Source organism: Rhea americana, unplaced genomic scaffold, assembly GCF_003343005.1.
Source record: "Rhea americana isolate MKP2758 unplaced genomic scaffold, rheAme1 scaffold_6, whole genome shotgun sequence".
In the NCBI taxonomy this organism is placed as follows: Eukaryota; Metazoa; Chordata; class Aves; order Rheiformes; family Rheidae; genus Rhea; species Rhea americana.
The window spans coordinates 12,407,698-12,434,594 of record NW_028186756.1 but is presented as its reverse complement, the minus strand read 5'-3'; the positions used below and the strand labels follow the sequence as shown (position 1 = coordinate 12,434,594).

At 34.6% G+C, this 26,897-nt stretch overlaps 1 protein-coding gene across 1 annotated transcript in view; it reads right to left on the bottom strand.

Moving 5' to 3' along the window:
• The window catches only part of DIAPH2 (diaphanous related formin 2), a 234,430-nt gene extending 224,401 nt beyond the window's left edge, over positions 1 to 10,029 (bottom strand). The window contains exons 1-5 of the mRNA XM_085319734.1: positions 9,877 to 10,029; positions 9,440 to 9,472; positions 6,935 to 7,111; positions 6,093 to 6,197; positions 1,390 to 1,410 (exon numbers count right to left, since the gene is read on the bottom strand). Coding sequence (XP_085175860.1) covers positions 1,390 to 1,410; positions 6,093 to 6,197; positions 6,935 to 7,111; positions 9,440 to 9,472; positions 9,877 to 10,029 — 489 coding nt within the window. The remainder of the gene's footprint in view (positions 1 to 1,389; positions 1,411 to 6,092; positions 6,198 to 6,934; positions 7,112 to 9,439; positions 9,473 to 9,876) is intronic.
• Between the last annotated feature and the right edge of the window lie 16,868 nt (positions 10,030 to 26,897).

Here is a 26,897-nt window from a genome sequence, read left to right as displayed (position 1 = left end):
AAAAAAAAAAAAAAAACATACTCAATTATACTTGCTCCTCCATCAGATCCTGAATTAGAAAGCACAAGATAGAAATCAGATAACTTAGAATTTCTCCACTAATCCCTTTGCATATGAGTTCCTTCTTACAAAAATCACCTCTTCACAAAGCAGCTGTTCAGGTTAACTCATATTACAGGGAAACAACTTGGGAGTAGGGATTGTCTCAAATTTGTTTTAATGCATCAAACTGCAGAACTAAACATTTGTGAATTTTCCCCAAGAATCAAATACCTTTCAATAACACCACTGTGCTTACATATTTTCCACAATCAGTGTGAGGAACATTAAGTACAAACTACATAGTATTAGTACAAACTAAAGAGTACTTATGAATACAGGTAGAAAAGTCTTAGGAAGCAGGAAAGACTGATTAAAAGAAAGTTAATGCCAATTTCTTAATCCCTATATGCCACATCCCTATGTATTGAAGTATATGTTTGATGCAACTAGAGAGAACAAGAACTTGAAGTCAGAGGTAGCTCTTTATTCTTATTACTACAAAATTGGAGTATCGAAGATTACCTAAGTAGAAAAACTTGCAATACTTGAAAAGTTTTTTGAGTACAATTTAAACAAAGTCTAGCTATACCTAAAAAAAAAAAAAAAAAAAAAATCTTTGCTTTCATTTTAAACTGTACATGTTCCAAGTATCCTAATCTCCCCAAAACCTTTTTCCCCCCAGGAAATTTTCATTTCCTGTATCCAGTCCTACAAGAGTTATGAAATACTCGTTTAATAAAAAGCAAAATAAAATAAACAGAATAAATAAACAGAATAAACTCAACCACCACTTAATATAAATGTAACAGAACACTTACTAAGATAAAAGCTATGCTGTGAGTGGCCTCATCTTATGTTTATTAATTGACCTTCTGAATCCTTTATGTAAATCCCATTCTCACATTGATATCCGGCAGCTGGCAGTTCCACAATGAACTATGAATGCTAACAAATATTACAAAAATCCACATCTCGGCAGAATAAAGACGAAGACCGTAATATAAGCTTTCAATTAAATGTCTTCAGTAAAATCAAGATAAGCCTAATTTGTATTTGTTTTCATGACAAATATATCTTTTATCTTCATGAACAGATTCCCAATGAGTCTTAAGTATCTGGAAATAGATTCCTGAAAACGTAATATAAAGAGATTCCTCAATAGCACAATCAAATTTATACTAGTAAGATAAATGTGTTTGGGCCAATTGATGATTACTGTGATAAAACAAGGACTAAATTACACCCACTGAACTTTTAAATCCATGATAAAAGCCCAAAATATTCCAGTCGAAACTCTAAAAAATGACACGTATTCATAAAAAACAAAACCATCATGTTCGTACTCACCGGAACTTTACTTCCGACTATCTGCATGCAGTGGTCAGCCAAGAGATTATTGTGTGAAAGAAAAATAAATAATAATAATAAATAAACATAGCAAGGTAATTAGTAGGATGTAGCATCACAAAAATATTTCAATGTTTCATCATTAGTAATAGTTGCATTCTTTTATTATTCTTTTATTAATTCATCAAAATGTTTAAGAGTTACAGCTCCTCAACAGGAAAACAGTAGCTCTACTGTACGAAAACAGAAGTTGAAATTCTTTATGTTCTACTGCTGAATCATTAGTGTTTTACACACTTACAAACAAATCAACTACATAATTTCAACATGTACATGCCAAGCTGGATAAGAGATATGCCATATTGTTACATATGACATGGAAGAGCTGCAGAGAAAACCCTGTAATGGCATACTGACTTTCATTAGTATACAGCAACTTCATTTATTACAGTGCTTTTTTTTATTTAGATGACATCATCAGTGGATTTAATTAAGTTTTCATAATCTAAACATAGCCTATAGTTATAAATCTAACTGGTACTTCAGAAAAATCTCATGAGGCATTTTTTTCAACTACTCAGTATGGATGTTTTTAATTACATGGATAATTAAACAGTGATTTACACAATCATGTTTGCTCTGTCCTATCATAGAACAACATCTTTGCATGTACACAAACAAGACGTTGACTTTGCACAGAAGAAAAACTCTCTAGAAAGGCAGTACATCTCTGCCCTGTTCTATCACTTTGTACAAATGACCACGTTCTTGTGAACACTAGTACTATAAGACTTCTGCCTAAATATTCTAGGCCTTTCTCTGGCAGCTATTTGCTGCAATCTGACGGCAGTCAATTTATTTGATATCTACCGTTATTTAAGTAAGAACCTAAGAGCATAATGTTTTGCTCTGAGATCTAAATCCGACAGTATCTGTTCAGCCCCTACTTGTCCCACTTTCTGCTCCTACCTGTTCAATTATCCCTTTAGAACTCTTTCAGGGAACGGAAGTCACTGACAATCTTTTTATGTCTTTTCTCGCTTCCTACTGGTGAAGCTTCCTCCAGGCGCACAAGATGAACCATCATCACCAGATGACAGATTTTCCTCTAATTCATAACCTTCTCCTCTGGCCAACATTAGTCTTGGTCAACACGGCAAGACGCCACCAAGCTCAGTTCTGAAAGAGTTTTGAGCCCCCAAGTATAATTCCCATGACCAATAATCCTTCTCTTTGAGTTGAAAAAGCAATTAGCTAGCACCTAAGTCAATTCTGTAAATCTCCAGATGCTTTAATTCCACTGAAGTTTAGAAATAAAGCACAAACGCTTTTTACTGAATAGTAATTTGTACAAGTTTTTTATTTTCTACATACATAAAAAGCTTGAAAGATTTATTAGAGAATGCAAGTATAAAATCACACTAGTAAGTCACCTTCTTCATAAGTTTCAAAGTTGAGTATCTCTCCCAACATGCATTAAAATAGAGAGAACATGGAAAAACTTTCACTGAACTTTCTCTGTTGCAGCACATATATCAAAAAGTTATCCTTTTGTGGTTTCAAGGGACGTCATATGTGACATGACAAAGAAGGAATCAGAAGCCCAAGTAATTGTACCACATCCAAACATCTACCTTATTAGTTACTATCCTTCCTCCACCCCAAAAGAAGAGCAAAGCTTTTTTTCATCCATTAGAAGTCAAGTTCCTTCCTCACTCAGAACTCTCAAGACAGCAGTGTTTCAGAGAAGCATGGTCAACTTGCTGAAGATAGCACAGAAGGCAAAGAAAATCAAGTCCTGATTTTTAAAATTGATGAAAATAAGATCAGGAAATGAGATTCATATTTCAGATGAGTGCAGAAAAGCACAAAGCCTAGCAAAAAAGAATATAAAATGGACTGGAAGAGAAGTCACATCAACTATTAAGTGTTCCAAGAGCCATAAGCTCTAAACAGAAGAAAAAACCCAAGTATGTTCAGTACAAAAAGAATACAGATGAACAATTATCTGTGACCAAAGAAAAGGAAAAAAATCTAAGGAGCAAGGGAAAACCATGAGTTTGTACTCAGTAAATATTTTTATGGAAGACAAATCTGAAAACGGCCTGAGGAAGAGAGCTTGAGAAGCCAAAATGTAGTAACAATTGGTTAGGGCCAGAATCCAACTACATGTTAAAGTAATCATTCAACTAAAAAGATGACAAAATTAAAGATGAAGACAAGGTTTTCATCTATTTTAAGAGTCCAATCAATATTTTATAATGAAGTTCTATTTTTTGTATATTAAATAGCTAGCAACTTAAAAAGCTAGCAACTTAAAACTAGCATAGAACTATAGAAAAGTCAGACATATTTCCAAATAGCTTTTAAAATACCATTTGAATATTATGTTTCAAACATAAAAATGGGTTATTAAATAATACAATACCTTTTTCATTAGGAAAAATCTTCCACATATCAACAAAACATCTATAGCAGAGTTGAATGAAGTTCAGAGCACACTAAGACAGAGCTTCTTTTGTACATGAAGACTTTTGGGGGTATCTTTTAAACTGTTAGTAGCTTTTGACAAATTTATCCCCAATTCTGTTACTTTTCCATGCTACAGCACATACAGTAGCAGTAATGCAGTTTGTTAAAATTTCCAGCAGTTAGACATGCAATGGCAGCCATCCTTTTGTTACTCAACTACAAAATTCTGGGAATCAATGAGGCTACGTTTCAATACTGTTACATATAAAGAGATCATGCTCCTCTCCACTGCTTTTTGCGAAAGAATTTCAAGAACTCATGTTTTGAAAATTTCTACCACCTCAATAAAAGTTTTGCTTGCTCAGAAAAATTGAGATTTACCATTTAGTATCAACTACAGAGAAACCCCTACAACAGAATCAATAGCTCTCAATATGAAGTATATTAACAGGAAACTTCATAACATTCACTGCATAAGCTTGAAAAAACATTCCAATGAGTAGTATATTTAGCCAATGCCTTAAGTACCAAATTCATTATCAGACAGTTGGGAAAAAGGAAAAGATTGTGGGTTTTATCTAAGATAAATACATCCAGAAACTTCACTCCTCTCAAAGCAGAGCACCACTTGCACATTATAATACAAGTTTTTCCTTATTTAAGAAATAGTTTATAAAGTTTTATACAAAGCATTGAAGTTTAACATTTATATGTAATTCTTGCTATAATTTTTTTGAAATTAAAACTCCATGGCAGAGTGGAGTATCACAGTCCATGCTTATATATTTAGACAGACATCAATACAATCTTATTTCTTATTTTTCAAAATCAATTGGCAACTAAATGACTGCTTAATATAATGTTATCTTTATTTTTCACTCAGACTTAGCTATGTAGAACTGCTAGAAGCACTACTGTTAAGTATTTGATTAATTATTCTATACTCAGGCTTCATTTCCAATAACATTTTACTACAAACAATAACTTAGAAGTGAAAATAGGAATAGATTCATCCTAGTTTCCAAATAAAACCACGTGCATCATTTAATTCTATTGAAGAACTCCTGACATGAGATTTCACTTATCACTTGAAACATGTTTCTGTCCCTTGAATATCAAAAGGTTCCCTCCCCCTTCCCGTGCTGTTACTCAGCTCTGACTACTCTGCAATATATTAAATTGCTCAGAATTCTGCACTAGCTTCTTTAAAGTTCTATATACAGCAAACAATAGCAAAACCAGGACAAAACCAACATTCCAGTGCAATCACATTTATTTGTAATTGTGTTTCATACAACATTCAGGTGGTTTTCTGAAATATTCTATTTTTACTCCAAAAGAATTGTATTTGCCATAGTCGATCTTTAACACACAAAAAGCATTATTGTTCTTTTTAATAACTCACTCATACTACTATTCTCACTACTGTAGAAAAATTGCAGCTATTCACCATTTGAGATCAATAGTATATTTCTCTACCTCAATAGATGCTGAAGCATACTGTGGTTCTTTCACTTACAGCCTCAAATAGACAAACTTAAAAAAATTCTATACAAAGCACTCTTCTGTTAAGGGTTAATCAACCACCTTCAGTACAGGGAATCATCAACACAAATGAGAGGTCTGAAGATAAACTTTTCTACTCAAACAATTCAGGGAATAACTTAAGATCATTTTTTCCAATAAAGGAATCATTTTATTTGGCTGCAAAACACTTAAAATATTTAACATAATCTTCAATAAAACTACCATCATCAATGCTTTCAAATTAAACTAATATCCTGATTTATTGCTATTTTCAGTATTTTCATTTCCTGTTTCTTATACTGCAAATGGTATGCCCACTAACAATGCATGTCATTACTGAAACTGTAAAGTCATACTCTCCTTTCTAAGCACCTTGCTATTATAAAAGCATAAAATGAACTGCACAAAAATATGCTCAAGTTCTATCCATCACTCTACATGACAGAATTTGCAATTCCTTGTGTATTACATGAACATGTCAAGTTTTTTTATTGCTCAGCAACTGAAATTCAAACTAATTAACACTTCAGCCACAGTTGCGGGCATTTCAGAATATATTAGCAAGGACATGGTTCCCCCGTCACCCTTCCCTGCCTTAAAGGTTACATCTAGACCAAAAAAAAAGTAGAATTTTCAGTATCAAAAGTATAACATTTGCTAAGCTAAGCTTACTAGTTTCATCTGGTTTAGAGGCAACTACTTACAGATTTGGCAGTTGCAGAAATGTACTGGACAACCATCTCACGTTTTGTGGTCAAGTCTTTATCTCTTAAAGGAGCTTTACGTTCTTCATTAAGATTCATATCTTCCTGTAAAGATGACCACATGATATCTAGATTATATTTCATGAGTTTTATTCATAGTCCTTAGGCCATATTGACTGTTTGGAAGTTTCCTAAATCATCCTTTAAAATTGTTGCAAACAGTATTTCTAACAATCCTCAGAAGATCACATCTCCTTACAGTTCATATATAAATAGCACCGTGCATGACAAAAGTAATACATTTCTATTTCAAAAGCTTTTTCCTATATTACTAATAGAAAAGTACTTTTCTGAATGATGTCAAGTCTTGGTAAATGAACTTATGACATAAAATACTCCAGATCATATAAAAATTTAGCTTTCTCGACCATAAAGTTATATTAATGCAAATGGCTATTTTGCAAAGGAAGTAACATAAGCCTGGTAAAAACTATCCTTCAGCAGCAGTATCTATCTGCCACATTTAAGATGCTTACAAGTTAACTTAACAAAGCAATCAACACTCAACAGATTGAAATTTTTAGATTTTGGCTTTTTGCCTGTTTCTTCTATGGAAATAATCTGAATGCATGGAATACGAACACATACTTTTTGTATTAACTACTCAATTTTTTATGTAACAGTTTAGCACAGGTCCCTCTGATCAACTTGTCTGTGTTCCTCCCCCTACCCCACACCCACAACATAGTACTGTCAAAACCACAACATTTGGAAACTACTACTACGTAACACTAACATGAAAACTAATGAAAATCTCCAAATCATTTGACATATCATCTTACCATCATTTTTTCAAAAAGATCCATAACTTCTTTTTCTGATAAGTTCATGCAACGTTCATCAACAACTGGCTGGGCAACTGGGAGTTCACTGATAGGAGCTTGAGAGTCAGTAGGATGTTGAATGAGAGGTTTCTCTCTTTTCACTCCTGATTTTCTAAAGCTTGTTATTCTGTCACGCTGCAAAGATATCCATTTAAAAATAAACACAAACAAGTAGAAATATAGAAAAGCAGATATGTTATAATGCAAATATTCTTAAAGTTAATCCAAGTAGCAGTGCTAAGACTCAAATTGTGCTGTAAGCAAAAATATTATTACATGCAGAGATTACATTCCAGAGAAAGACAGCATTTAAGATAGGTTTTACGACAGGTCATATGTGAAAGAGACTCTGAAGTATACCAACTATGTCAAATTCTTCACATCGCAAGATCTTGATTAGATCTTCTCATGTTACTCCCTAATTATCCTTGCAATAAATACATACAGTACCACAAAGATCATGTCAAACGTTCCTTAACCTGAAAAGTTGCAAGTCTTTGAGGATAACTGAAAAAGCCAGCAGCTGGGAAGAAGATACTCACAAATTCACCAGGCTTATATAAAAACCCTGCTAAAGTAAAATAAAGTTTGTATAGGAATTAATGCTCCAAGTATCATTTACAATTCTTTGAAGTGTTTTTGAGTACAAACTTCTAAAATTAGCGCATAATTTTTAAAAGCAAGATAATGGATTACTTGCATAGAAGCAGACATTCACAGTTAAATACAAATAACAGACATTAGTGAAAGCATACCATGTAGTCTGCAATGAAATTTAATTAGTTAAGGCTGATTTGTTTTATGTCCTGCACCCAATCCCCCACCCCTCCCTTTTTTTTGTAACTTAAGCAGCACATGCTTATTCAGTTAATTTGTTAATATTAGAAATAACCAACTAGTGCATCTTCCTTATAAGGCTGTTTCCTACTGTATTATTTAATATACAACTCTATCTTGAATAACATAACCATTAGAAAATTTGTAATTTACTAATATTGTCTTTTAAAAAGTATATATGTGTGTGTGTGTGTTCATATCAGGAAGGTTATATCTACTGGAATTTTCTAAATAAGCTGTCTGCATCAACAAATATTTAGGTATTTATGTCTCAAACAGCCTTATGAAGATGTACTTTTGTTTAACAGCAGCTTATGTAGGCATTAACAGTATCATACATAACATTATAATATAACTGCTATGCAAAACAGATTTTAATGTTCTCTATAACTAAACAACTTCCATGATCCCTGAAGAAATAGAAAGTAGATTTCATTTGCAAGCAACTTGGATTAATTTTCAGTTAGTCAAATCACGAGTGGGGAGACTTGACTAAGTGGGGTGGAAGACAGGAAAAAGTGTTGTTTCACTTTTTGCTTTGTTCTGTTGACTTTTAAGACAAAAAAAATGTAAATTTTTGAACAGAAAATACTCCTACATAAGCTGCGTGCCCTTATAATTTGTTCGGAGTTTTGTTTTGTTTGGGGTTTTTTTGGTGGTTGGAGAATAGCTTCCTTAAAAGTTTTACATTTGTGGACAGAAACACATTACTGAAAAGGATATTGTCAACTTCTTTAAAATGACAAGAATTTTATTTTAATTACATTTTGTATTAACAGAGTAATTCACATTACATTTCAAAAAAATAGGGCATAGTCTATTGAAAAGCCCATAAAATATTATATAATGCTGTAAAGGCAATACTTAAGCAAATCCATCAATACATCAAATCCAATTTTATTCATTTACATTAAAATGCTCTCCCAGCAGTCACTAAATAGGGCTTTTAAATCAATTTCACTGTAATCCATTTCAAGTACACTTTACTGAAAAGCAAGTTGTTTAATCAGATTCTGACAGTAAGATCACTTTCAAGCCATATAGTAAGCTTAGATGTGGTTACTATATATAATTTAATCTCAAACAAATAAATGATAATTAACTAGACAGCCAGTGAATAGCCAAAACTGCTCAACTATCATATCTAAAAAATCAGATTCAGTAATTTTATCACAATCAATTATAACGGTATGCAGTTATATAGAATACTTGACAACAAGTTTCAAAATATTGAATATTATCAAGTTAGTGCTATTGAATAGACTTGTTGTTTGACATACAGTTCAGTCATTAGCCATTATAGTTCCATTTGAATCATTTTGCAATTGACTTTGAAGAACCACTGCACAGCCTTTATTGCTAAAAGAAGCAAATAACATTTCTAACAGTTTGAACACTTTTTGCAGTGTTTACTCAAATATTTACTGTGGTTAAAGAAGCTTCTCCATATTGATACCATTATTTTTCTTTAACTAAAGTTATAATGATGTTCTTTGGGTATAGTAACTCAAAAGTCTAATTCCTAATATCCTTATAAGAACATGTCACATTGTCCACAACGTTTGGAGTAAAATAGCATGCAATGTGAGGTTATCATTACAAATCAAAATGTCATGAAAACCTTACCACATCATCTGCCAAAGTTTTTATTTGAATATTCTATTAAAAAAGAAAAAGAAAAAAGGCAGTTACCTATTATTTCAAAACAATAGTCCACATTTTGTACACTCTATCAACAAAAAAAAAATCACTTATAATTTCAATAACTGTTCCAGCACAAACAAAACTAGAGTATGAAATCTGAACGCAAGAAAATTTCCTGTAATTCTTAAGGAAACAGTAGTATTCACTGTATTTTATGAGGAAAGACAGGCTTACATTACCTTGCCATTATCTTTGGACTACCTCATGAACCTAGTACCCTTTACGTTTCACAAAAGCGGAACAAAATCTCAAAACAGTTTGCCAAAGATGATAATTTTTTTTTTTTTTTTTGTCTTAGTTTGGATTTAGTATTACCGGACTTCAAATTTATTAATAGAATACAAGTAGATAAGCTATACGACATTCTCTGTTTTGACAGAGTGATTGAGACTGGGAGAGATGAGGAGACGCAGCTGTGCCTTGGCTTCTTGAGGCTTCTGCTGTTTTCTCACCGCCTCATTCACCAAATTCCTCCAAACTGAGTAATGCAAACTGACCAGTTTCTGCACCATCAGTACAATATTATCTATGCCTCCCTCCTATCTCTTCACATTTCCTCAGACATAGTAAAAAACTGACAAAGATACTGACATTGTATCTTTATTAACAGCCAAGAAAGCAATCTACATGGCATACCAAGATCAACCTAATGCTTCCTTGATATGATTGTTAATAAATACTGATCAATTTACACCAAGCAGTCAAGAACAGAAAGCTAATATCTAGCACTTAAAAAAACAAAAAACACACACAAAACAAAAAGCAGCCACAAAAAATAACTGCTCTATCTTTAGAAGTGTGGTAATTGATCCACTTGCTTTGCAAGTGTTGCAAGTGTTCGCAAATTAGCAGCCGTATCTTCTTGCATGCAAAGGATTCACATTCTTTGGTTACGCTCTTAACAGCTGAAGCGATCAAGGTGCTTCTGTCAGAAGCCCATGCCACATGAGTCAACAAATCTCTGGTTGGGTTTCTGATTGCTTCATGTATAATGTTCCTCCTGTATTAATTATGGGGTTTGATCAACAGCTCCACTTGCAAGGAGGGTCCACTTCCGCAAAGAACTCCTAAATGCCAAGGAGGCATTTCTGGAACAGTAATCCATTTCTGGGATGTACTGTTCCAAACATGCCCTCGGTCTTTTTGCCATAGCTTTATTCAGGCTCCAAAAATAAAGTTAGACCTGCAACAATTCCTCCAGTAAATTGAGCTGCACTTTGTAAAGGTCTGCATTCCACTGTTTCTCTGAAGTAAGAGAGAGATTAAGTCAGGAACTTTTCAAGCAGAAGCAGTAGCAATGGAACGTGACTGACTGATTTTAAGAGGCAACTCCAGTTATGTCAAGTCTCAAGTAACTGGTTAAGGTGTCAGGTAGCTGCTCATCAGTAACAGTATTCAGTCAAGACAACATTTTGACAACTAAGAACATACAATTACCCCCCAAAAGGTCAATCCAGAAGATGTATTATTGGTGGGGAAATTATACAACATTAGGAACATCACAATGTGATGTCTTTATGTGGGTTGACTGATCTTTCCATTCATATATAAACATTACTTCTCTATGTTTTTGTCTGCTATGCTCAGAATTCTCACTTCCATCATAAAAATAAAAATCAAGAGCAACTCTGTTTACTATGTATATCAAAACAGCCGTTGACTGGGTAACTTCTGAACTTGGTTTTCATTCTGCTCCACACTGCTCAGAAAAATCATGCTTTGCTGCAATACCCTCTTCGAGCACTGTCTGCAGGTAACAGTTCTGACAACTGCTAGCAGTCAATTTTTTTCAGCCATCTTCATTTAAAAAAGGAGAAACCAAAAGAGAAGGTATGATTGTTTTCTAAACTTTATTTGGACTCCAACAGAAAAACCAGCACCCTAAAATTTGGCTCAAGCAGAAGTGTTTTTTAAAACAGCCACAAACAAATGTGCATACATTTTTTCATAACAACTGGAAAGAAAGTAACTTCCTACATAAGTATCTCGACTAAAGGCTCATAAGTAGAGGAAAGCCAAATCTAGCTAACATAACACGCAGTACAAGAAGTTGTCTGTAACTAGAAACTAGATCTTATAGCCACAAAGTGTCATCTATTCCTACAACTTCTGTTATCTAGTACAAAAAGATGCTCCTGCTAGACAAATTTAACCTCCTGTTACCATAATCAATTTTGTAATTAAATATAAAAAAGCACATAGGAATTCATTAAAAAGATACTTGAATTGTGTTAGTTGAAGTACAGAAACTAGAATTACACATTCAAGACTTTCGGGGTCTTTATCCATGACAAAGTATACCTGGCATGACTAATAGAACTAGCAAAAACGTAATAATTAAAATGTTTGCTTTACAGAAAGTTGATTAGCACTTCAAGAAGCATGAGTCAGACTTCGAAAAAGGAGAACTTAAAATAATTGCTGTACTCCATCATGTATATTAAAGGTAATTGAAGTTAGCAACACTAATAGTTTTACTACTATTGCTGCACATTAACATTTAGTCTTTACAGCACCACACTGAAAGATGTTTGCTTTGCAGCTGTTCAGAGAAATTTCTTTAAAATGCATTATTAAATAATTAAACTAAGACTTACTCTAAAAGTTGAACACTCATAGGGACACTACAAATGAAGACAAGAGAACTATGTGAACACCTTAGACCAGGCTGCAAAATGAAGTTGAAAAAAGGATCATCCACAAATGAGCAATCCTAGGAAAAGAAATTGGACAACTAACTCCTCACACTAAAGCCAAAAGGTCACCTAGGCTAGTGTTTAACAGCAGAGGGCAGCAATCCTTTAATCACAAAGCAGGAAGATTGAGGGCCTCAGACTAGGAGGTGGGGAGAGCGGGACAGGCCAGTGACCAAAATCCCTGTTCATCATACTGGACACTCACCCTCACAAGCGCCACTGATACGCAGGAGATGGAGATCTCCACACCATATGCCTGTGCAAGCAATAGAAGCCTTAAGCAGCAGCCTGATCTGCCTCAAAAAGCAGGTTGAAAGAACCTGGGATGGCTTCCACATTTTTAGTCTGGTTAGGCAGAATACTAGCACACTCTAAAAAGCACATGGACTATTGAAGAAATTGCGTTTTCCACATGAATTTTGTGTAAGCTTTTACCAAAAGGCAAGTCAATTCAAATTGGAAAAATAACTGAACTTACATAATTTTAACTTCTACATTTTTATAACTGAAGATCTACATAAATGTAGAGAAAAGAATTCAAGCAACATTGCTTTGTTATCTGTAGCTCAAACTGCCACTACTGTTTTGAAGAACTTGTTTCAGAGAATACTTCATTGGTGTTTATCAGAAGTAGATTTTAAAAATCAGAGCAGAATTAAAAGTTCATTCCAAAAGCTGCACTTTCACAACAGTCAGAGCCAACAGAATTACTGACTGTCAGACAGATGCAACAGCTGCACTAGGGCACTATAGAAGACTGTAGAAACGACTTCAGAGAGCCTATTAGAAGCAGTTTTCATGCTAGTCAATGCAAAGGCAGATAACGTAAGCGTTGCCATTTTCCAAAGCTAGAGTCCAAAGTTTTCCATCAAGTCTTTGCACCAACCATATCAGATGAGCTATCATCATTAAGGACACGCAAAAAAATCAGACATGGGATCACCAGAGTTCACATCAGTTATGTTACATGACAGATGAGCTCTTTATATAGCACTTAGTACAGCCAGGACCTGTTTCTCATTCTGATATTTAGTGACAAGATAAAAAAGTAAAACTATTATTGTTAAAATTTTGTAAACATTCAGAATTTAGTATCCAAGCATTAATTATAGCAAACTGATTAGTGACCGTTACATTAAGAAAAAAGATTAACCTCCAGTAATATTAGGAAGAGCAAGCTCAGAACCACTTGGGTAAAAGCATCTTAAAATACAGGTTATCTACCTCTTGCCATTAACTGCAAGGTATGAGCTGGCTGGAAACTACATTAGCATGCTCAGGTTACTCTCTTCAGTTTAGATTAAGTGTTAACATACTCCTATAACTAGTCACAGTCAATTAAGTGACACACAATGCACTGATTATTTTCAAACAAATCCTTATTAAAAAAAAAAAAAAAAAACTTCCCTTTGAGCTTCCTGAAAAAGCCTTGTAATAGTACAACATGATTCTCAGTAGAGGCACGCTGTCTCTCCAAGATGCTTTACAGTTTTTGAATTCTTCAAGTAGTTCGCTAGCTAAAACTTTTATAAACTAGACATGGAAAAGCCAAGTCATAATTCTGTTCATGAATTCCACAACACACAAATTGCAATGCTGCTTTTATTAAATGCATACTAGCTTACCAGCCTCAATATGCAGTTATGAAAGCTTCATCACTATTGGATCTGAAGCAATTGCTGGTATGGTAGTAATAATTCTGTTACCACTTCTCCATTTGTCGCTTGGCTCATTAAAAAAAGAGAGCTAATTAGACAACGCACTAGTCCATTGAGGACTGCCAGATCACTTTTAGATATATCAAGATTTACAAAGTCTATATAACAGATACATGTTCTGTAAACTATTATCCATGTTTCATAGGAATACATAGTAGATGAGCGTAGGCAATAAGCGAATTTTAATACCATAGCGGTAAGCTAAAGAAACTAGCATGAGAGGCAGTGGTACTATGGATATTTTCTTAATAGCCAAAACATACTTTATGCCTAGCTTCATTTAATTAAAAAAATATATTTCTCCATGCAGTACTTTAGGTTAACTTGAGAGATCCACCATAAGTATTTCAACACATGTGATTACTTCCGGTTTCAAATATTACATTTAACAGGCCATATAACAATTAGAATATATTCAAGACTATTACTTTGAAGTAAATCAGGTCTTGAATGTTTTAACCGATGCTGAAGTAATCAAAATTTTTACGAAGATTAAGAGACAAAGCAAACCCTCTCTTTATAATATAAAAATTTAGACTTCACCTTTTAGTTTGAAGGTTCCACATTTTTCAGAAACGTGATCTACTATCATTTCAGTCTTCAATTTAGAAATAAATGTAGCATTACATAATCAACCAACAGAAGTCTTTTAGGATACATCTAAGAGGGAAGAGAGGGAAGCGGGGGGGGGGGGGGAAGTAAATTACTAAGAGACCCCTGACTATCCTTAGGTCTCAAAAAAAGATAACTAAAATCTCCCACTTTTATAAGTATTATGGCAGTCTGGCAAATAAATCTCTATGAAATAAGAGAAAGATCTCAGTAAGACTATTCTGTTCATCTAAAAGATACTTTAGATACCACTAGAGAGACTTCACATATCAGCATTTACAGATTTATAAACAAAATCTGAACTCAAAGGATAAACTTATGTCAGCTGGCCAAGTTCAAAAGTTAGCACACAAGCTCAAAGTGACTGAGATACTTGAGTCCACCCCTCTTCTTGATAAGCCATAAAAGTAGCATTTTTATCCAATGTCACATTATACTCAGTTTTGTCACAGTGCATAAGAAAAAAAAAAGTAAGTCTTGGCTTATAAAAGCCTTAATCATTCACAGATTCAGAATAAGCTAATAAATATGACAGATCAGTAGAAGTTACTTTAGAAATCAAGGCGACTTAGAAGTTGCAATGAATCTCAAACATTGACAAACATCTAGCAACAGGTTTTTTATCTTGGCTTTGCTCTATGTTGTTTTCAATCTTAATTCCCATATTCCCATAAAACAATTGTTTGGGTTTTTTTGGTTTTTTTTTTTGTTTTTGTTTTTTTTTTAATCCTATTTTCTAGTGGGACAGCAAGAGCTGTTGCTCCCAGGCAGTGTGAGCCACGCTCCCTGGAACTGCTTCAGCTCCTCCCTTCTACCCCTCTATGGCAAATGGATCACCCACTGCATTTCTGATCAACAGAAAAAAAAATGAGGAGCCTAATGGTGACAGAACTCCATTTGATTTAGCACACTACTTCTTACTTGAACAGTCAACACCTGCTGCAGCCTCTCCAACCTTTGCAATCCTGAATTCTGTGATGTTTTAGTCTTTGCCTCCAGCTTCCAGCAAAAGGCAAAGAACAGTTTCATTCTCCAGCTTGGTGGAACCATTCCCAAACTACACATGCCAAAGTACAGCAATAGGCTTTGATAAAGTCTCTACCTATAAACCTAATGCACAGATTTCCTTCGATTTGTAATTATTAGCCTACATATTCATATTTGAATTTCAAGTAAAGCTTAGGTTGAAAAGACAGGCTTCTTCAATCCATTAGTATTATTTAACAATATTCTAAGATTTAAGCTAATTCCTGAATGAATTGAGATAAACAATAATCCCATCAGTTAACATCTTATATTTAAAAGCAATTGTTTCCTGAATTCACATGAAAACTTTTATAAAATTCATGTGGATATCCATACCCAAGCACACACTACACTCCAATATTATGATAAACTATCTTTTTTGCTTTTCTCCTTTAACAGAAGATCATAGCTGTTTCACAAGATTTCACAAGCTGTTTCAAGCATCTGGAATCCTTCCTTTTACCTTCTTAACAGAGAATCTCAACTGCACGGAAGCCAAACGATACCACTACTTCCTCTCTATTCTGTACAACATAATTCCTCTCCAGCAATGCTACATGTTGCTTCATTTCCTACTTCCTTGTAGGACAAAGGGCTGCCATCTTCTCAGGAAGCTGATACAAATGGGAAAGATCAGGAAAAGGAGCAGAAAGCCCCTGCACATATGCTTTGACTACAGCATTACTTATTTTTCTAAATTTTAGTATTATATCAAGCTTTTAACTGAAAAAATATATCTTCATCATCAACTTACTTATGAAGTAATCGCATACTGCACCGATCAGATACTTGCTCTTTGCCACTAAGTCTAGATCTTGGAATACAGAACAAACACTACTCTAAGGAGCCGTCTGCACGATCCGCGGCGACTAGATGTTCCACGATTGCTGGGTTCAGACAAAATGAATAATGCTCAAAAGTAATTCCAGCTCCCTTGGCTCACTGCACCTCTTCCATTGCCAGTTCCTTTGTGGGCTATGTTTTTGGCTAGTCGTGCATTTGTTTTTATTATTTAAAAACAAACAAAAAAAATCCAAAAGCCTATGTCCTTTCTTCCTCAAAGTCTAACAAAAGAAAAATACTTCCTTTTCAAGGAGCTGGCCAGTATTAGATCAAACTCTTCACAGCACAGGCTACCTGTAAACTTTTGTAACTTACTTTTGGTCTTGTGGTTTATTGCCAAGTACATCGATTATCTCCCAATATGCTTTCAGCTTAATTCTCTTCTCAAGCAGCAGAGGGGAAATATATGTTTAGTATTTGTATATTTTACTTTATATTGTTTTTATTTTTATATTAATTTATAATATTATGCAAAAAGAACAAAAAAATAAAGTCCCCTATAAACTTAAAGATGGGAAACCAAACAGTTTTTCTTTTTAAAAAGAAGAAGCAGAGACACAGGGCTTAATATGGTACTGATGAGCAAACTGGGCAGAAAAGCAACAGGCAGGTAACCAGTCCAATAAACATCTTAACAGTCCATTTATCCTGGTAGGAGTTGCACTGCTTTCACTTGTAATTAAGTCCCAAAAGTTGATCCAATGACTATAGAAGTGGTTAGTTCAGTAAGTGATCTCAATCTGTTTTCCTACCAAACAAAAAAAACAAAAAAACAAAAAAACAAACAAAACAAAAAAAAAAGAACATCCCACCTCTAATTTCTTCCAAATCTAAACCAATTAACTTGCCTGGTCGAGTCACAGCAAACAAAACACACCAATATTGACAACCAGTCTTGCCCAATACCAGTTCAATAGCAACTACAAGGACAGATGGCTGCTTCTCTAATGTTCATCTGGCATCTTTTGCAAGCACCAAATACATGCACAGAAACCATTATACCCATCTCAAAGCATTTTTGGAATTATTATGCTGCACTTCTATTAGTATTTCACTAAATGAGGCTTAGGAGGTGTAGCTTTAAAACAAGCTTTCTAATCAAGCAAAGCACAAAATGTCACTATCAACTCAACTACTCAAATTCCTATATTTTAAATAGAATGTTCCTCAAGAAAGTCCATTAGAGCATTCATTACAAAAAATTAGATTTCAATGTGAAATTGTTCAAGTCCAAAACAAATGCAATGCTATTCTTCAGGTGCCAAAAAAAATGCAATACATCCTTAGCCTGAAAATTCAAGTACACAGAAGTATATTTCCATTGCTGATTTTCCCATCTTACACTGTTGATTATTGCTGCAATCCCATAGTATCATATTTTTTAATGCAAATATTTATTTGTTCTAATACAAATGAAACACTGCATGCAACTACTTGAACTATTAATAACTGTCAAGTTCTCATTTATTCATGCGCTCATACAACCACAATGTACATATCCAACAGAGTTTCACTCTGAAGCTGTAGTATTTTAGAAGTTACTACAATTTTGTAGATACCAACATAATTCTCAGCAGATGAAGAATCAAAATGCAGCAGAAAAGCAGGAAATTATCCTGTACAAAAAATAACTACTTGTAGTACTAAATTGCTTAAGTCAAGTTTTTCCAACCTAAAGTACTTAGTTTTTCTTTATTTTGCCATGCGCAACAGCCATCCCTGAGACGAACAGAAATGATGAATTTATACAGAGCCATTTACAAATATAACCAACTAGTTTCAAAGAGACACCATCAAGGCAGAACTAAAGTAAAATGTAGATATTTCATTGCAGTCTGCCTTTATGCATAGCTATTACCAGAAATTCTACAATAAAATATTATTTCAATTAAATCAAATTAATTAAGTGGCAAGTTATTCATGATGCACCTGCAACCTTTCAACTAATTAATAGCTCTTTATATACCTGTCTCACCTCTAATGTATCATCTTAAGAAACTGACAGTTTAAAAAAATTGTAGTTTAATAGAATATATGCATGCAACAAAGCAGTAGTTCAAAAAAAAAAAGTCTCATCTCTCAAAATTCTTTATTGATTTTTTTTCTCTGATAGGTGAATCTGTCTGGATTTAATAGCTGAAATCAAATGGAAATGAGAAAACATAAAACACACCCAAAAAAATCAAGAATCTTTCTTTACATGTGTTATTTGTAACTTAAATCACAATTGCTGCCTTAGTGGTTGTATGTCTCCAGTTACATAGCTCTCTGGGATTCTACAGTACTATTTCCCATCTTTTTCCAAATCTACAAACATTTTATTTAAAAACTTGTTCCAAACTATTAGTCAAACACTGCTCTGAAAAGTTCACATTTCCCAGGTAAATTCTTCTGCATTGTCACAAGACAAACCAAAAACCAAATACGCTACTTGGAGGGGTTTTTATCATAAAAGTATTTCCACTACAGTTAGCAGAGCAGTAAATGTAAAAGTATCTTCACCAAAAAAAAAAAAAAAAAAAAAAAAAAAAAAAAAAAAAAAAAAAAAAAAAAAAAAAAAAAAAAAAAAAAACTTTGACAAAAAGATAGTATTTCTTCTGATCACATTTTTGTAATCACCTGGTGACTTTTTACACTTAAATTGTATACTTTCAAAACAAATTTCAATACACTTAACCATTCTGAAATAAAAATTGGAAATATCTTTTCTAACATACGTATTTCATCTTTGGTGTCCTCTGTATCTGATAACACTACAAGGAGGACTCTTGCCAGCAGCCAACATGCATCACACAGTGAGCACGCCTAACACTTTCTCCACTATCATTTCATGTCTCCAGTGGTTTACGCTTTGGATCACTGAAAGGATCAAGAGGAAAGCTCACAAGGAAGCTGCCTGTCACATATATCACCTTGAACTTCCTCTTCTCTACCTCCCCCACCCCAGTCAGCCACAAAAAGGCTCTGAAACTAATTCAAAAATAGTTTCCTGTTTACATAGGAAGAGCCTTTATCTACTAAAGGCTCTTAAAGGCGTTTTTGTTTTATATACCAGAGAAGGCGTGGTGATACTACAGTATTCACTACACCTTCAAAACCAAATACTACCACACCCAAGTGACTGAATACCTTCCACCAGCTGTACCAAATCCTAAAACTTTTTCCATGTGGGAACTCACTCCTGAGTTGAATTTCTAAGGTATTATCTCAGCTTTTACAGGTCAGATGAATCGACGGTTTATATTAACATACAGATTACAATATTATACAATTGCCCTAAGAAATCTTTTCAGATACACCAACTCACGTGCATTGTGCTGCTTTCACACCTTGCTACCATCAACACACTATCAACAGCAGACGGCTGAAAAGCAGACACAATGGTGTTTTAATAGCACTAATGGATGAACTCAGACAAACCAACAGAGAAGGAAGAGTTCCAGTTCGCCATAACTCTGGTCATATTAATTCCAGTAAATAATCCACAAAGACAAGAACAAATATATTTTTTGATTGGATCAGTCTTGAACTTGTTTGTCACACTGCCACACAAAAACTTTAGTGAGTATAGCATAGAGATCAGCACGGAGACTGTTTAAGCAAGCACTGCTGCCCCTAAAAAACATAGGGAGCCTTACGCTCACACTGCAATTTTGACCACACTGGCATGAGCAAAGCAGCAACAGTCCTTTCTACTTGGACCCACAAAGGACTCAGCTCCGCTACAATTACCTCTTTCAGAATAAATCTGATTGGAGTCCTTATGGTCAGGCAGGTGCTTGTTACACTTCTACTTAGTTATGCCTTAACAGTTTACACCACTTTCAAAAAATAGAGTTGAAGTAATTAAAGAGTTATTTTATTTAAGGCTCTGACAAAATCAGTCACAAAGATTTGACATTAAAAAAATAGAAAAAAAGTAGCTAAACTGGAATAAAGATTTTTTCTTTCTGCAAGTCTACTAAAAGTCTAAAAGGATCCAGTAGCATTTTTATTCCAGCTCCGCACATCTGTATGATCAATCCTGTATTATTAAATCTCACTGGACATACTTGACTATTAACATTAGCACACATTCTGAACTACTTCCTGCTCCAGCCTTCTTTCTCTTCCTCAGCCAGGGAAGACCTGAAACCCTGTTATGCATTAAGGATGTCAGTACCACAAGGTGTTCAGAAATATATATACACACACACACACCATATATTATATTAGACATATTATACATATGCTGCATTACATTTCCTCCTATGCGTGGAATAGGTCACAACATAGGAAATCTCTGAATTTCTCTGAGTTCACAAGCACCACCAACTTCTGAGTTCTTCCTCCTTTCTTTTAAAATCATGGCATACTACAAGCATTTTAGTTTCTCTACATTAAAAATCTATATATAAATCTATATCCCAAAATAGACACCTTTATCTACATAATCCCAAAAAGCTGAAGGATCTGCAAGTGATATATTCACAACTTTTCTTGGTAGCGATTTGCTCTTCCAGGGATCAGCAGTTCTAAACCCAATATATGCTGTTATCCGAACAGGATAAACATATCATGTCACATGATTTCACATGCTACAGACGTCAAAAAGCCTGGACAGCATTTTTAAATCCATTTCTAAAACTTTTTTTTTTAACCTTAAGTCAACTAAAATGTTTATTGAAGAGTAATATTTGATAGCTCTTTCTTCACAAAAACCAGAGCTGAAGTCACTAAAAAAATACTTAGCATTTTATCAATGAGTAGCTAAAACTGACTTATGTTCAGCAATGACAGAACTGTACAAGATTTTAAAATTATCACTTTTACAAAAGTCTGAAAAGTACATGAGAAAATATTCATTTTTCTGAACAAAATCTAAATATTTTTTGTTATATAATAAAAAAGCTAAGAGAAAAAAACATTGTGGGCTATCTACAATCATTTTGGCAGCTCTAAATCCAGATGATAATCTGTATTTACTCAGAGCATGCATATTATACACATCCGCTATTCACTTAGTGATATATCCAACTTTCACTCTAATTTGCTGGGCAAGATACTGTGAAACTCCACAATGGTACATGACACTGCCAGAATGTGGCATTCCCCTATGGTCAAAGAAGATAATATTCACCAGTGTTAGGTGTCTTTAAGGGAAATACCTAACAGCAAAATAGTTAATCTAAGATGATAGAAGGCAAATGTATTTTAACCATTCTGTATCTCTGTCTTCCGGCAAAAATGTTTAATGCAACCTTTTAAAGGTGATTTTAATATTCTAAGCCCAAACTGCACATAATCTGTTCACAGTTATGAACATTAATTAGAAACTGTAGGCATTTTATTTTTTTTGAAGAAATAAGCAACTGCTTAAGCATTTCTTCAGTTTTCACCCTTTCCTCCCATATAATGAACTATTAGTTAACAAGCAGAATATAATTGCATTACTACCACTTTTATCAAGCAAGACTCAGTTTATCTATCTATTAGGTACTTATGCTTGAAAACGGGAGATCAATATTGGTGGAACAAATATCTCAAGTAGTGAAATGGTACTTGATTCACAAGACCTTAAGTGAAAGATCCAGTTGATACAAAAATAACACACAAGTTTAAGCTGCCTCACATTAGGTTTGCCTACCTGCAATTTCATAAATTGATACAAATTGTTACACATCTTTTGTTAGTCTGTCAAAATTATCTGCTCTCCTCATCAGGAATCCCTCAGATTAAAGAAAAAATCTGCTCCAAAATAAAATTATTGAATCATTAAAAACATAAAATATGACTTAGATATACAAATTGTAAGCAACTGTGGAAAAAAAAAATAAGTTCAATCATTTCCTAACTGCTTGTGGTTTTAAGGTTGAACTAGTAAACTGATAAATACTCAAATCAAATTGTCAGTTGCTTCAGCAGCAAGCATCTTCTCTTTCTTTTCCACTTTAATAGTTTTTATCCTTGTCAAAATCCAGAGGAGGGGGGACTTTATTAGCCAGTATTGCTTACCTCTGAAGAACTGCAATTGATGCAGAAAAGATGAAGTCATCTTTTAAACACACCAACATTTTTAGGCCTGTCTTTTCTCTCACATGTGCACTTAGGTCATCAGCAATCACAGTGTCATTAACATAAATTGTACACACTGTTCATAAAGCAAATAAATTGCAAGTTCATCCTTAATAACTTGAACATTCAGCACCCCAGTGCTTAAACTCTAAAGAAAGCATCACTTATTTAATCTATCACTTCCTTTGATGTGTACACTGTCAGTTTTCACTATTTTTTTCTTCCTCATTGTCCAGATAGAAATCGTTTTGCTTGTAAAGCTTCCTGCATAGTATGGCAAGGCTCAACCGTTTTGTCTTATAAGTACTCCACGAAATTTAATTACCACAAGCAGATAGGCTTATCACTGTATCATCTTATCTAAACAGCATCAATACCAATTAACATTAAAAGCTAAAGCATTCACCTAACTGTCAGTATCAAGTATGCCCTACTCCACCATACTAGAATACATGCTCCAATACCAATACCAACATAAACAAGTTTCCAGCAGGTGTCAAGTTCATTCTTCAATTACAATTGTACCTCAGCCTAACTTCACCTGCTAGAATAACTTTACAGGGATCTAGTAAAAATGAGACTATCTTCTAAAAGACAAAGCATTTCAATTAATCTTACTCAAGCATACAGTTGAAGCAACCCAGAAATCCTTTGCATGCATGCACTGTCTTACTATTAGACACTCTGTGGTCTCAAATGTAATGTTTCATTCATTTGCCAATGATCTCTGCTCAATACAGGCTGATAAGTTTGCTTATGCAGTATACAACCATCTAAAGAAGTCGCATGTAAAGAGCACATTACTCCTTCACAAGACAAGGACATCAAATAGCTTGAGGAGGTAAAGATGATGATGGGATGCTTATTACCAAGCACACAGGTCCTGTCTGACAGTAACTGGTACTACCGATGCCTTACATAAAGCACTTGTTAACTCTTGCACTTAAAAGTGGGGGGAAGGGATGATGTAACTGGAAAATCTATTCTCCCAAGCACATGGTTTACCTCTGTATTTAAGCTAAATGATAAAAACTTTGATCCTATCTGACACAAGCTTACAGCACATAGTCAGAAACAAAGTCTTTAGTTTGTGATTCATCTCAAAGCTCACAGGGTTTAAAAGACTTGCACAAGAAGCAAAAGTAATCTCTACCTCTAAAACAAGGTACGAGCTGCTCCTGTTAGGAAGAACCATCAAGTCTACTTGCTCTCCAGTTAAATAAGCTTTCTCTTAACTCCAACAGTTTGCTTATCATGGTAAATGAGATCTTTCTCTCAACGTACTACTAAAAACAGCATCACACTTAAAACAATCCCTTTCAGAAATTTGGTTTGTACTTCTGTGGAATATATTATCACTTTGAACGATTAGCACACAAACTTGAGCTTGGGGGTAGTATAGCACTCCTTCAACATCTCCAGACCATTTAGGATCAATGTCAAGAGCTTATAAATATTTTGGCACTAGCTACCACATGCACAGAAATATTTCTATTTATGCTATTACTAAACCAACATGATTTAACACTATAAACTTAGCCAAAGAAAAGACATTTCTAACCACACCCAATCACATTAATTGGCAGTTAGCAGTGTTCACTTAGGCAGCGTTGCAAATCCTGTTATAACTCCTCTTTTGAGCATTGATTCATAGCATTACAGAGATTCAAAAAGTGTTCAAGTCTCCAGTCCGATCTCCACAGAAAACACTGAATTCCAAGCAATCTTGAAAACCTCCAGGGATGGAGGTTCCACAATGTTTCTAGACAATCCATTCCAATGCTTATCCATCCTTGGAATGACAGATGCTTTTAGGGGGTTTTGTTTGGTTTTTGTTTATATCCAGAACCTCCTGTTTCTATTTATGACCATTCTTTCCTGCTCTTCTGCCATGAACTTTTATAAAAAGCCTTGATTCATCTTCTCAACTAGGAAAGATGATCACTTGAAAAGCATTTGGATTCAGCTTAGCTACAATAACAATATCAAATCGGATCGAATGCTTTCAGGCACTTACTGTTTCCTACACACCTAACAAAATCACATACTTCTCATCCCATACTGAAGTGCTACAGACAGTAAACAACATCTAAGTTAAGAGCTAACAAACTAAGTTAAGATTGTTAGGGAAATTTCTGAGATAGCTGCTTTCTCTAATTTAACAGATTTATCTTTAAACAAAACTTCATTTTGCAGAAGAAACACACTGCCAAACCAAGTTAAGATTGTAGCTGCTCATTCCTATCTCATGCCAGCCTATACTCAGTACTGGCATGAGAACAGATGATTCTTTGCTAAAAGAATTTAATTTTTTTCCCTACCCATTTAATTGTATACAACAACAACAAAAATATCAAACACTCATTCCTACCTCTAGTCCTTGTGCCAGAACAAAATGATGTGGAAAAACAAAAAGATGAACCCACTTCTTCCAGCAAAAGTGATGTGTCAAGGTGCTCCAGCTATGACACTGAATCTCAGGAAAAAAAATGGCACTAAATTCTAACTCCACAGTCTGTCAAGTTCAATATATTATATTGGACTTGAATGACTCAAAATGACCCAAAGGAAAAAAAGTTGTGAAATCGAAGCAAGAAAATCTCCATACTAAACTCTTCAAATGCTTTATGTACAAACTCAGTGACAATTTCACACTTGTACAAATACCAACTATTTTCTTACCAAAGTCACAAATACTTCCCTAATCTTATTTGCACAGTGAAGAGCATGGGGATGAGGTACAATAAGGTTGCTCTGTGACTACGTAAAAAGACTGCTATCCTCAGCTGAACTAATCCCTCATTCAAAATTAAAGCCAGCAAAATTGATCAAGGTTATTCTTACATATAATGGATGAAGCCTTTTCCCAGATTACAGTCTTGTTCTTCCCTTAGAAGACAGCAATAACTGATACATCTGACTGTCCATTTGCTCACACTACCTCGAGAGTTTAGAACGCACCTGAATTCAGCCCATCCATTTCCTCTCACTGAGAGGGATTCTGTTTCACTTGAAATTTTATAAAGACTTTGTGTAGACCACATCCAAAATAAATCTACTCTCCCACTCAATATACTCACTCAATTATATAATCAGAAGGTAGTACTGTATCTCAAGGCAAAATAATCTTTCAGAAGCTATTTAATTCAAATAATGTACCACTATTCAAATTTGTGTTCTCATTCAGTTATGTTTTCCTCAAGAAATAAAATCACGTTTAACTGTCTAAGAACTCAAGTATTACTCTAATATATTTTTCCACTAAATGTAGCAAAAAATTTAAGTCTACTCTAGTGACTCTAGAATGACTGAAGAGAACATGCAATGGAAACAGTAAGCATGCGTAACACAGTTGAGCTCACTTCACACTTTACTTTTAAAATTGGATAGTTATTACATAACAAAGTGCTTTCCCTTGCTAGAAAGAAATTCTACATCTTTGCGTCTAATGTACCTACAGCTTCAAATAGAAGCACTTTTCCTGTGTTTGCACACTACAAAGAAGTTTCTTTTCAATAACTTCTCTGTAGGCACTTTCAACTATCTTTCCTAGCTACCTTATTCGTAAGAAGTTTGTTTATATTATGACAGTGAAAGAAAGTAGGAGTTTGTTTGTAAGAAGACTATATAACAAAATAAGACATCACATCTGATGATGTTTGGTTAAGATATACACGGTCACTTTTAATACAAGCTGATGTTAGTATTCTGGCTTTCTGTCATCCTCTTAAATAACAGGCACTTTCAGCAGCTTTTTACAGCTCATATGTTACCAATTTAACATCAGTTGTAAACACATTTTAACTCAGTTTGCAGTAATAAAGAAATGTAGTTTTCACACTATGCTTGATGAAAGGAACACAAGGCGAAAGCATTTGTATTAACTTAATCCTACTAGGATCTGTGAAAAACCTTGTGGAAACTAAACAAAACTCCACTTTATACAAAAGATCAGGTAAGTTTTAAGAGTCCACTCCACTGCTCCTCTTGAATTCCCACGAGGGAATTGAACTAAAACAAATTAAGGCAAAGTTAAAACAAGTAAATGCAAATAACAGAAATAAACAAATGATAATCAACATGCTGTTATTCATCGTTTATGCTGCTGCATTTATAACCCGAGGCACAATCCAGCGCTCAGATTAGGTTTAAAATGGTTTTTGTGGTACCTCCTGCTCCAAGGTACCAGGTCCTCAGGCGGAGATCGCTCCCGTTAAACCCAGCATCCCGGCCCCAGTAAGGGACAAAACGAACTCCCGGGCCCTCGAGCCCTCCGCGGTCCTGAAGAGCGTTCGCGCACTCAGAGGCTTGTCCGATCCCTCCTGCTGTAACAGCTGCTCTCGCTGAAGAGCGAAGCGCACACGATCCCCCCCCGCCGCCGCCGCCCCCGGCCGCGCTGCGGCTCCGCGGCCTTTCCTCCCGCAGGCAGCG